General features: G+C 38.9%; 1 protein-coding gene across 6 annotated transcripts in view; it reads right to left on the bottom strand.

The window, feature by feature from the left end:
• The window catches only part of LOC119498951 (solute carrier family 12 member 7-like), a 32,212-nt gene extending 19,554 nt beyond the window's left edge, over positions 1-12,658 (bottom strand). For 4 of the 6 annotated variants that reach the window (XM_037788073.1, XM_037788074.1, XM_037788076.1 and 1 more), the window contains exons 1-3: positions 11,894-12,658; positions 5,880-5,971; positions 5,448-5,579 (exon numbers count right to left, since the gene is read on the bottom strand). In XM_037788073.1, the coding sequence (XP_037644001.1) occupies positions 5,448-5,579; positions 5,880-5,971; positions 11,894-12,041 (372 nt within the window). In that variant the 5' untranslated portion in view covers positions 12,042-12,658. Of the gene's footprint in view, positions 1-178; positions 326-5,447; positions 5,580-5,879; positions 5,972-11,893 lie in introns of those variants that run through there. The other 2 variants (XM_037788075.1, XM_037788078.1) reach the window with 2 other exon arrangements.
• Between the last annotated feature and the right edge of the window lie 978 nt (positions 12,659-13,636).

The raw sequence follows: 13,636 nt of genomic DNA, 5'->3' as shown, positions 1-13,636 counted from the left end.
AAAATATTGTCAATGATCCATACAAAAGCTTTAGGTACAAAGTAACAGTGTTGTTCTTATTGCGCTACAGTCTGACTAACATTATCCAGGTGTTCTATAATATTTACAGCATCACACTGCACAACCATACATATAATACATCTACTACTTCCGTCCCCCAAAAACCAAGTGTACGTACCATTTTCCGAGTTACAAACACTTTGTCCTGTGCTTTCTCTATTGCACTCAGTTGTCTGCTTAAATACTGTGAAGTGCCTGATGTTGATTTCCACATATCCCACATCTTCTCTCTTGTGTTACTCTGTCTTCCTCTCTGGTCTGTGTTTCTCCCCCTCACTCTCTCTGCATAGTCTGTCCTATTCTTTTTACTCCTTCAGTGCACTCTAAGAAAAAAACTCAGCTATCATTCAGGGGGCGGGTTTCACTAAAACATCATCAACGCTTCTACACAAAGCTACAGTCCAAGGTCCTATACTGTGTTTAAAGACCGCAAGAGGAGGCGAGTATTGGGAGTAATGGGAGTATATTCTCAATTATTTCATTATGATTTGACTCATTTAAATCCCTACTGTCTGCACAGTTATGTGGGGGAGTTTACATACAATTGGAATTTTCACATTGTAGGTATTTTACAGCTTGATTCTAGTATTTTTTTAGACTCAATATATTAAAATGTAACTACCTTTGGCTACCTACAAACAAATTCAGGACAAGAATTGTATTCCTAATCATGTGCAGACTTTGAAACAGCATTTAGACTTTCATTTAAGGAAAATAATAATTCTATAGAAAACATAATTACAAATTTTACAGATTCTCTTTTCAGTCAAAATATCAGTATTTTAAAAAATCCTGGCTACGGTTGCTACAGCCTAGCTGACATTGAGAGGAAGAAAATTTGTTCACCACAATCACTACTTTTGTAAATCTTTGTCGGCTAAATTTGTGAATAAATGGCACATTATAACATGTGAAAAATATTTTAAAGGAGACATTTGCTCATTTCTAGGCTCATACTTGTATTTTGGGTTTCTACTAGAACATGTTTACATGCTTTAATGTTCAAAAAACACATTATTTTTCTCATACTGTCTGTCTGAATATACCTGTATTCACCCTCTGTCTGAAACGCTCCGTTTTAGCGCCTGTGTCTTTCAAAAGGCAAGGTTTACTTTGCAAAGGGAGTTCTCAAACTAGGCAGTCCACAAAATAATTGTGGGTTGGTAGGCACTCCAGTAAAGTGACAAACAGCTTAGAATCAAGTCATATTTGCCATATTGTTATAAGCTGTTACTATTTCACTAGGCTACAATCCTCTACTGTCCTTTATCTGATTTAAAATACTGCAGTCCACGCCCCTGAAAACAAAACAAGCAAAACAGGCTGATGTTTTTTTTCTGGGCTGAGCAGCTTTGACTGTTTTCACAAGTATCGAGTATCTCTTTGTTTTTAAGGCCTGAGATACAGTAACAAATCCAGGTAGTTTAGAGCTTATGGGTGCTACAATACACAGGGGTCTTCAGTATGGACACACACTTTTTCTAAAAGAGACAATCCTTAAAGGAATTGTTCAATATTTTAGGAACTATTCACTTTCTTATTGTATCAGAAAATCAATACTACTCTCATATCAGACCCGTTAAAGTCAAGATGAAATGAAAAATCACCTCCCTGGTCATATTGTGCACAGAGTTAACAATAAAGCAGAACATCCAATCATCTTTTCTTCCTGTAAAACAAAATATGACATGTCCTTACGTAAGCTAGTACCAATTAATTTCAACCAATAATATCATGACATCCATCCATCAATCAATCTGCACGAGATGGTTGAGGTTAGGCATTGACCACGAATGGCTTAGGTTAGGATAAGTCGTCAAGCAGAGAGTCTCGCGAGAGTTTCCGCAACTTGTGGGTTATCTTCTAGACACGACCCACTTTTTAGCGGCCCAATCAAATGCGAAGGATTTGATTTAAATCTCTCTCGTAACTGTGCACCGCTCAAATATTCTGTTACACGGGGGAATACTCACAGAACAGCAGCTAAAGATGCTCAAACCTCCGTTTCACTGGGACGTTAGTTATGAAGCCGGGTACAGCTTAGCGTAGCATAAAGACTGGAAACACCGGGGACAGCAGCATCTTTAAAGTTCACTAATTAATATGTGAAATAGGAAGAAAGTGACCACCAGTAAAACCAATGAATTGATTAAACAAATAAGATATAATGTGTTAATTAATGAGCTTTAAAGATGCAGGTAGGCGGACTATTCCTTAAATTGCTTTTCTTTCTTATCCTTCAAACTAACTTGCTTTTACAGAGCTCTCTGACCCTGATGATACATGGAGACAGTCCATTTATTCCCACACACAGGACATTTTACAGACCAGATGATATTTAAATTATACACAACTCCTTTCATGCATATAAACTCTTGCACATCATCCCAGACTGGAAAAGACTGTCACCAGTGGCCTCAGGTGCATATTAACATGCAGCTCTACCTTTCTGTGTGTCAGTTTTAACATTACATCAGAAGCAGGTGTGCCAGCTGGCACAAAAGGAAGGCAACATCTCCACTCTCCGCCTCCAGTTGGCGCTCAAACACAACCTCCCACACCACTGACATACATAGTCCTCCTCTCTATGAGGGCTGACGGGACGTTTACTGGCCAGCTGCTTTTCAGTTCAGCCAACCGTAAGCGTGCGACTGGCGGAGGACGGGGTATTTGAGCAAGTGTCCTTTCTGGTCACAACCTTAACAGGAATGTTACTAGTTAAGTGTTGGTGATTTCAGGGTTTTTTTTCTCATGCCAAGCGGGCTATTTACATCTCACACCAGGCTAAGTACAAAGGAGGCGTTATTGATCTTGTGACTTTGCTCAAAGGTTGATAACAACTACAGTTATCAAGGTACTATCACTGAGACAATATTTAGGTTGTTTGAAAACCAGTGATCAACACTACTGTTCTATGAGGTGTTGTGTGATTAATCAGTTAATGTATGTTTGGTTTAACCAGTAATGTATTCTTTATTTATTGGTTTCTTTAATGTTTTACCCCACATGCACTCAAGGTCCTCAGTGTGTCACATGAACCTCAAGTGATTCAATATAGATTGATTTGAAAGGTCAGAATACCTCATCTTACTATCTGCCTCATAATACCTCTGTACTCGTCTTTGTCTTGGTGTCTCTGACCCACTTGCACTTCTTCTTAGCTCTGTCTTTGTTCTATTTAGCAAACCTTTCACACGCAGCAGCCAACTGATATCATCAAAGAAACTAAAAAAGTCCACTCTGTCAGTCAAGTTCAAGGCTGAGCAGCACCCTGACACTGGCCAGGTTTCAATCCAAATGTAGCGCAAATATTATATTTAATTCTTGTTTCAACCCACTACCGATTATTAGGAGTTGGTTCATCGAGAAAAGAACGAGGACGAAGAAGAAGAGGGTGCAACAAGATGATGTAATCAAAAGCGCGTAAGTTGGACCTCAAACGGTGAAAAACAATGTAGAAAACTGGATGTAAATATGATATTTCTGTTTGTTTCATATTAATGTGAGGAAGGTTACATCAGATCTGTGTGGAGCGACAAGGAAACGGTTTTAATGTGCCGCTATTTTTCGTCTCTTCAGCGGAGCAGAAGTTGGATGTTGAAATCACATGCTTCATGTACGTCATCATTTATTTGCTAAATCTGTTTTAATTGCACTTTGGCGCACTTTGCTTTTATCGATACGCAACATTTCCACCTCAGCCGAGCGTAAAAACGTTTGTGTGATATTTCAAGATTTTTCAAAATTTTTGGTGTTTCCACTCAGGTTTTTTGGCACAAATTGAAAAGGTGCGTAAAAACAGGTGGTCGGAAACACACCTAATGGTTATGGTAAGCTACTGGACCTGCAGGACAAATAAGATGTATCCAGTGTTAAAAGCAGGATGCAGACATTGGTAATGCTGCATTTTAATTTTAAGTGTCATTTTGTAATCATAATGCAATCTGCTGGCATACAGAAAAAAATATATAACATAGAGGAACAAATCTGAAAAGAAAAAAGTAAATAAAAAATAAATAATTTCAAAATTGTCAAATATAAATACATCCCAAAGATATTATTCATGTTCTCTACTAGTTTGTAAGATTCTCCTTACTGGTATTACCCATGGCATCACATGTGTATTTGCACATACAGCAATGACACAGGACCAGTCTCCGAAACCCAAATCTGACCCACAAAGATTACCCAGCTAACACTTTACTGTAAGTCATTTGTACTCTTCAGGCAATACAAAACTTACAAATTAGTTCATAGTAAATCACCCAAGATAAAAAGACTAAAAGAACATGGCACGTCTTTCTCACAATACACTCCTTTCTTTAGAGATGTTCCAGAGCTGCCTTATCTCCTCGTGATATCATCCCAAAGATCAAAGCCTACAGTAGACTGTACTTTCACTGCTTGATAGACTGCAAAACTGAATTACTGTTGCTGAAACTCATTCTACTGCCTCTATCTGAAATCAGGTTAACACTGCCATTTATTATCGCGCCTTTTTTTTTCTTAAATGATTCCTGAAAAATTAATTAGATAAAAGATAGCTAACTATCTCTTTCCCACTGTGGTTTTACTAAATCATTTTACAGAAACATTGAATGGATTTCATAGAGACAGGTGTTAAATGTTATCTCTAAGATACAGCGATATTGCTATGTTGATGTAAACAAAGACAATGAACCAGAGGTGGAAGATGAACCCTACTTCTCACTTGATTTATTACCTCAGTAAACATTGTAAACTTGAGTTTATGGTCTCAATCGCTAGTTTCAAGTCTTCTTCAATACAGCATGATGTTCATTTAGTAAATTATGGTCCCATTTAGAGTCAAATAGACCATAAAGCAGGGGATGCTTTAGGGATTGGCTACCTTGGGATTGACAAGTTGCTACCACGGCGTTGTCCGGTCTGGGAGTTGTCTGTTTTTTCGTTTTATAACTTTAACCCTTTCACAGTGTGTTTTCAGTTCATGAAAGTTAACTGTAACATTTTGGTAGCCTAAAAATGTCTTAATCAGCGTTCGTGTGTACTTAACTCCACCCTCTGGTGTCATTTCTGGTTGCAAAAAACTAAGATGGCGACGGCCAAAATGCCGAACTTCAAGGCTTTAAAACCGTAGTCCACAAACCAATGAGTGACGTTGCGGTGACTACGTTCGCTTCTCATATACAGTCGGATTATTGTATGATAATAACGCAGTGGGCTGCTTTGGTGGGGCAAGTTATGGAGTAAATTGCATTGGCTGCTATTGATTGCTATACAACAAGTATGTTGGCTGCTTAAAAATCAAAAGAGACAATCCCAACTAAAGATCATGTAGGCTCAAAAACTTGCATCTGTAACTTTCAGCATCAAAATTTCCACTAGCTCAAAAATCAGGTCCCTACCACGACAGTGACCCTCCTGACCCCGTCCTCATTCTCGGCCTCCTCGTGCTCACGAACGCCCTGGGTCAGGTTGGTGTAGTTGGCCAGCTTGTTGAGAAGAGATGACACCATAGGGTGGCTGTCCATTTCCTCCTGCAGAGAGACAGAGAGAGATGCATGAATAAAATAAAGCATGCACATTCTGCTCTATCAACACCTTAATAGAGAACCTGTACAGTGTACAATGTTGTGTTGTTAGCACTCTGCAGTTACACTGCTAGCAGGAGCACATAGACAATTACCAGGCTTTTAACCAGAACCAAGATGCTCCTGTTTTAACCTCCTTCCACCAACTCCCAGTATGTTTACAATTGATTGTAAGATCTTATATGCATCAAATGTTTCTGAATTCATAAACAGTGTACATTTGGAGAAACATTATTTTGATCTCACCTCAAACAGGGCCATGTTCTTGCCTTCATAATAGTGATCTTTGTCATCGTCTGAGTTGATGAATGGACTGGACTCTCTGTGTGTGTCATCTCCTAGTGGGATACACAAGAAAAACACCCATACTGTAAGATGCACACTATTGATAGAGCAGCAAGAGAACAGAAGCAGTACGAGCATCAGGTACTTTCCTTGTATAGTATCCATAACAGCTGTAACAGCACTAGATATGCTGTATTAGTAGCAGTGATATACTGTAGTAGCAGTCCAAGTAGTGTTGTAGTAGTTACAGTAGTGTGACAGGACATGTAAGGGTGATAACCATACACACATCCCTCTGTGGGTTATTCAACTGTGGATTTTCAGTAGTAGATATATTTTAGAATAAAGTAACACGGTGTGTCTTTCAAACTGCTTTTCTTTTGCCTCTGGTTGTCATGCAGTGGTTATCACACTAGATCACACTGTTGTCTGCCCATCTTTATTGCCTCGGAGAAGCCTAAAGGCCTAACAGCGGTTCGGAGATCAGTGAAGATAATTAATAAGAAGAACAGTGTGCTGTGGATGCACATGACGTGGTGAGGATGATTTGTTACAACATCCAGCATGTAATGATGAGCTGGGAAGTCCCTCAGAGGGCTCGGAGCCAGAACCTCGGTCCTTTTAAACAAACTGAAAGGATCTTTATGGCTATCTAAAAACCCCAGTGTGCAGAGGTTATGGTTAGGATTAGATCTGTAATCGGTGTTAGTTTTGCGTCACTCTGCAGCCACTTTGTACCCGATGATGTAAGGGAATACTGAACAAAGGAAATAGGGAAGAAAGACACAGAAGATGCATATTTATCTCAACAGACTATGGCACAGATAGTTGTGACACAGCATGATGTAAGTACATATAATCTAAAAGAACAACTGTATATGTCTGATCACAGTGTCAGGGACATTGCAGTATGTGATTGTATAAACAATAAAGAAACACCTGGGCAACATTAAGACAGCTGTAATAAACTATGTCACATTGAAGGCCTTTGGATTACCTTTGAATGTTCACCTCAGTGATGGAAAACCACCACGAGCTAGGATGGTGTGAAAACAACAATACCACCTTATACACAAGCTTGCTAAAATGCTTAAAGCTGCAGTTTATCGGATTATCACAAATGATCTGCCTCGTGCACTACTGTCAGGATATAATGACAGTTTTATAGAAATAACTTTTCATCATATTTGCACAAAGTTACCGACTGCAGCTTTAAGCACTGCGGTGAATCACTAAAGGGCTCTCACACACACACATAAAAACTGTTATAACAATGGACACCTGTCATGCATACTGGCACACACACACACATATATGCAGTAGGAAGGTATAGATGTTTCTCTCTACACTGTAAAACTTTTACTTTAAAATTCTAGTAAATTACTGGCAGCAATTTCGGCAGTAAGCTACTGTACAATTTACAGTATCTACTGTATTTTCCAGAGATTCTCAGTAAATTAATGTGAAATGAAACACTTAACTATTGGGATCATGGGAGCAAGCATTATGACTCCCAGAATGCATTGCAATATAAAGTATAAGCATAATACAGTAGGTCACTGTTAGAATTTACACTGTAAATGTACATTGAAGTGTTACAGTGACCTTGTATACTGTATTTCTATCAGCAACGCATACAATAAATGTGGAAACATAATTTTAGAGAAACAAACACAGAGACACATACAGTCTAACTCACCAGAATACTATCTCTTTTGTGGCATTTTTAGCAATATGCAGAAGTACAGTAAAGTGCATACACAGTGGGGTACTCAATCAGGGTCCTTTGTTAACAATGTCAGAGTAATGCTGAGCTGTCTGTTGGACTCTGGAGTCAGACTAACTAACTGTATGCATGTGGACCTTCGTTGAACATTCAGTCCCTAACGTTAACTTTGACATTCAGAACTAACTACTTACTCTTACCTTGACAATTCTGAGTCTGATTTAAAGCCACATCCTAATTTCAGTCTCACCCTAATCCTGTTAAATGCTAATGCAACTGTTGGTGTAATCTTAAAGAGAAGGAAAGAGGGCCGTCAATCGATTAAAATATTTAAATTAATCACACATTTTTTTATCTCTTCAAAATGTACCTTAAAGGGAGATTTGTCAAGTATTTAATACTCATATCAACATGGGAGTGGACAAATATTCTGCTTTATGCAAATGCATGTATATATTTATTATTGGAAATCAATTAACAACACAAAACAATGACAAATATTGTCTAGAAACCCTCATAGGTACTACATTTAGCAAAAGAAATATGCTCAAATCATAACATGGCAAATTGCAGCCCAACAGACAACAACAGTTGTCAGTGTGCTGACTTGACTATGACTTGCCCCCAAACTGCATGTGATTATCATAAAGTGGGCATGTCTGTAAAGGGGAGACTCGTGGGTACCCATAGAACCCATTTTCATTCACATATCTTGAGGTCAGAGGTCAAGGGACCCCTTTGAAAATGGCTTTGTCAGTTTTTCCTCGCCATTGCAACAAGCTAGTATAACATGGTTAGTATCAATTAATTCCTTAGGTTTTTCTAGTTTCATATGATACCAGTATCTTCACTCTGGCTTTAAAACGTATTTATGTTAACGCGTTATTATCGTGTTAACTTTGACAGCCCTATAATTTACATACAAGCACACACCATGCACCTCAGGTGTGCACAGAAAGCCTGATCTGTGATACGCAGAAACAAAGCGACCTTCCTTTATCAATGAATGCAGCAATTAAATTAATTAACAACAGACTGTAAAGGTGTCAGTATCTCTGTCATACTCGCACACAGTTCTTTCATTTGCTTCCACCAAATCCAACATGTTGAAAAGCTTCCCATGCAGTAACTGTGTTAACCAGCAGATGTCCTTATTTCTTTATATTCAACAGCATGGCGTCCTATAGAGGCTCAGTTCATCAAGTAAATCACAATATGTACAGTTCAGTGAGTGTCAAACCGGCTTGTTGAGGCATTACGCAAGTGACGATTACCAAACAAGTCAGAGGGACCTTGACTAAAAGTAAACTTCCTTTGAATCACTGCACTGTTGGTATTTATCCCACCGCTCCGGGCTAACATGGGAAACAATGCTGCAAATGATTAACATCCTTTTCCGTAGTACAGTTGAAGGAGAAGTGTGTGTGTTCAGCGCCAAGGGTGAAGGACGTGACGATCACAGAATGAAACTGGCCTTAACAAACACAACAAGACTTTGTCTCACTGAGCACCCGAAAGGAGTGTGTGTGTGTGCTAACAGAGATAGTTATGGCTGTACTGTTCCATTACAACAGAGGCAGACAATTGATTATTATATATTTACTACTCCATTTCACTTGTCACTCACTATAAATAGGTCTCAGAGGATTTTAAACAGAGTTAACAGAATATTTTCACATTTTGGGAAATGCGATAATTTGCTTTTGGAGTCTGGTGGTGGTTAGATGGGAAGATCAATACTACTCTATGAAGTTACCGCAGGGCAGCCAGTTAGATTGGCACAAAGCCTAGTAACAGGGAGAAACAGACATGGTTATATGTAAAATTCTTAGGCTACGTTCAGTCTGCAGGCAAATCAGATTTGCTTCTCAAATCAGCACTGTTATTTGCAAGTGATCCAGTGACTTGAAGTGCCAGTACTCTCTTATTCACATGTTGGCGTGTTTATCGCCGGTATCAGCAATCTCTTGCTCCTATTCCGATTGCTATATTATTATACTTGGGCTATGCATCTTCTATAGTAGGCCTATAATACTCCAATAATATTCCAACTGGAACATTATAGGGTTAAAGTGGTGTGTTTGTATATGTACCCGTAGTGTTAATAGTTAAAGTGTTTCCTGTGTTATCTGTAGCCTATAGTATCACACTATCATTGTAGGATGTCTTTAGTCTGGGATCAAAAGCAACAAGCCAAACAGGCAGGTATGCATGCAGGGCTGAGGTGTGTGAGCTATTCATTCAGGTTTTAGGAGCAGTCAGGATGCTCCTACATATTATAGACAGACACATTCTGAATTTCAACAGTGAATAAATATACTAGGAGATATTGGGTTTGGGGGTCCACTCCCAAGAAAATGTTAAGGTTTTTGACTTAAAACTGCAATTTCACATAATTTTGGACCATTATTATGAGGCTACTATAGTCTAGATCAGTGGTCACATATGTGTTGTGTGCAGCCTAAGGAATAATACTACCAGCAGAAAGTGGAACGACACCAAACATGACACTGGTCATAGGATACTGCTTTGGAAAATGATGGTACTGAGATGTTATTGTTTATACAGATGGCATCTTGTCTAATCAGCACTGTCTGTGCGTACGTGGGTGAGTGACCTTTTGAGCGCTGCACGTTCTGTGACTTCCGCCTTACAATGAAAGACCTGAAGACTAAAAGTACCCGCTGTGCTGTCACTAATAAAGGGATTCATGATACACTACAGGGCTCCTATTAAAGGGATAGTTTGGTTTTGAGGAATTGGCCCACGGTGGGAAAAAATTTATTTTTTTTTTATCTATTTTCTATTATCTATTCATTTTATATTCCATTATTTATTTATGAATTCATTAATGTATTTTTAAATTATGTACTTGTTGACTTGTCTTTTTATTGCCCATTAAAATGTCAAATTATTAAATATTTTGTAATTTAGTCCATTTATTCATTGATCAATGAATACATTTGTAAACAAATTTATTAAAGCCTATTTTTATTGTACAAGTTATTAATCAATTAAATGCTTATTACTATCTCCGTGATTTTTGTGGTCCTCCGTACAGTCTAACAATAGCGTGCTTTTCAGTTGAATTATGGGAAATGTAGGATCCAGTGCTTTTGGAGCATAACACATAGGGACTAATGTATAAGAGGGAATATAATATTAATAAGTATGTTTTCTTTAGTGTATAATCGCCTGATAACAACAATCGTGTTTTCGTTACCTTAGAATGAGCCATTTATATCTACATATGGAGCGGATCCTCTTCACGGAGTCCGCCATGTTTCTACAGTAGCCCAGAACGGATAAACATAACTTTTCCAGCTTGAGTCTGAGTTTTGGGGTGCTTTTCTGTCAAACCTTTTTTTATATATAATGTCTTGGAAATTACTGACTTTCAATTCTAGGCGTTTCAACACAAATCAACACTCAGCTAAACCATCCTAGATATCTACACACTGAGATCACAACTCTGCAGGAAACATGTTTGAATAACCCAATAACTCAGTGAACAACCGACTGATAACAGATAACCACGGGGAGGTTAGGCTATAACTTCCTGCTTCACAGAAAACTTGTTTGTGCATGTTATTGTGAAAAATAATCATAGCATGGATTTCACCAGGCGCAAACACTTGGCAAGTAAACATGGTACATTCTGTCATATTGTGTCAGACTAGATAACAAAGTGAATCACGCCGAATGCGTTGGCAATCAGCCTATCTAAAGGGAAGAGCAAACACAAGCCTCCTATCTGACTCGAAACTTAATGAGTTCCTCATTACGTTTTGATTCCTGCGGTGGAAACGCGGCTTTTAGTTTCTGGTGATTGTAGTGTACACTAATGAAAACATAGTTATGAATATTATATTCCATTTCTGCCAATAGATCCTGAAATGCTACACACTGGCCATTTAAGTAACAACAACACAACCCCCCTCCCCACTTCCTACCACACCAATCAAGTTGCCCTGCAAGTTCCAGCTAGTTGAACGACGTCACACTTCAAAGCTGTGTGTGTGTGCATACAGCATGTTCCTGCCATAACATGTATCTGACTGCTTGTGTCAGTGTGCTTCCGTTTGTATGTGTTCAATTATACAATGACACATACAGTTTATCAAACATGCACATTTTAACACCTATCCTTCACCCAGTGCATGCTGGGATAGCTCCCTCACGACCCCGAACAGGATAAGAGGGTATAGAAAGTGGACGAGTGTATGTGTATTAGCACGTTTACACGTACCTGAGTGAGACTCTTGTAAGCTGTCCTTACCGGCTTCCTCCTCGAAGATTTTGCCCAAACTGACGGGTTTGCTTTCTCCAGCTGCAGCCGCGCTGTTGCTGCCGCCCTCTGCATCCTCCACTGGCACTACAGTGAAGTTGATGGGCATCTTGGCTCTTCAATAGTCTGGAAGAACGTATGAAGGGGGTGCCCAGTGACACGAAAACCAGAGTGGGACTAGCTGTTGAACTTTCACCCCCACAGGGAAGAGAACAAAAAAATCCAAATCAAGGCCCTGCTGAGGCAGTTGAAGCTTTAGTTTGACCTCAACATGGCACTCTCTCTCTAAATCCTCTAAACTCAGGGTGAAAGTGCCGCCTCCTGCACATGAGGCAGGCCAAAGTCCTGTTAGTATGTCTTCCTCTCTCCTTGTTCCTTTCCCTCCCTTTCCCATCCCCACCCCCCCCTACACTGCTCCAAGACTATTGCCCCATGTGACCCTCTATTTACCACATGAACAGAGCTGGAGTCCATACATGGAGAGCCCTGCTGCTCCTCCCACTACTCAGAGCGTCCCACTTCCCTGACTCACACCTTTGTAATGCCAAAAAGGTAGAGAAACAAAAGTATTTAGAAAAGTATCCACAAAATCCACTTTGACTTTAAAACGAAACCGCTGGCTCTCATTTAACGAAGACGATCAAAACACAAACTCATTCCTTTTTCTGTTCTTCAGGCTTTGGTTTTGTTTCCTCCTCTCCACTCCCCTCCCTTCCGTCTTTGGCTTCCTCCAGGTAAAACCAAATGGGTGTTACCTTTCCCACAGTGCATTATGGGTAACGGTGAAGTGCTGTGTTCAGCATATAACAACACCACATGCGCATTGTGCCAGTAAAGGAAACACCTTGAAAACCTTAACTTTCCTCCAGCATAGATTACAATGGACCGTCACATGGGAACAGGATTGAGCTCTGAATAACAATGTGCACAAGTAAACATGAATTGTTTTCAGTTTGTGGGAATGATCATTTCGTTGGCACTCTTACGCAAGGTTTTCTTAAGGAGTTGGGACATTTATCTTGATGCACTTTAAGCTTATTAGAAAACCTCCTTTAGAAGGATACGCAGTAGTGCAAGTAATAGAAAGTGAGTACTGTATATTTCTGCATGTTGCAGCTGAGTATCTTCATCAGTCATTACTATCTCTGTAGCATTCTGTTGGACACTTCAATACCGTGGTAAAGTAAATATAACCACACTCCTTTTGACATTTAACTTGTCAGGTACAACATACAATAGAACAGCCAATAACAATAAACACCGTTGTTCACTAAGGAAGTGCTCTTTTGTCACGACTCTCTCTATATACTGTAACTTGCTTTTCTAGTTTTAACTGGTTCTTTAGAATAGCATACATGCTTCCACTATGTAGTCCTGTATGTGTCTTGTCATGAGTTTATTTATGTATTTTTACATCATAATGCTTTTCACTTTTATCTGTACAATCCTCTCATGTATATATATAACTTGTGATTCCACTGTATATACATATCTACCCTCCTATATTCATCTTATATATATTCACTTAGTCCCATATGCATATAGTTCTATGTACATAATCTCTCTGTCTTTAGATATAACTCCACCTGTATATATCATCTATTGTTTAAAATACTCTTATACAAATTTGTTATACAATATCCCATCAGTATGCAACTTATAGTTAAGATATTATTCATCAGAATATAACATGATATCGATCAC

Source organism: Sebastes umbrosus, chromosome 12, assembly GCF_015220745.1.
Source record: "Sebastes umbrosus isolate fSebUmb1 chromosome 12, fSebUmb1.pri, whole genome shotgun sequence".
NCBI classification, from domain to species: domain Eukaryota; kingdom Metazoa; phylum Chordata; class Actinopteri; order Perciformes; family Sebastidae; genus Sebastes; species Sebastes umbrosus.
Note: the sequence above shows the minus strand (reverse complement) of the source record. Positions and strands in the feature narration are given on the sequence as shown.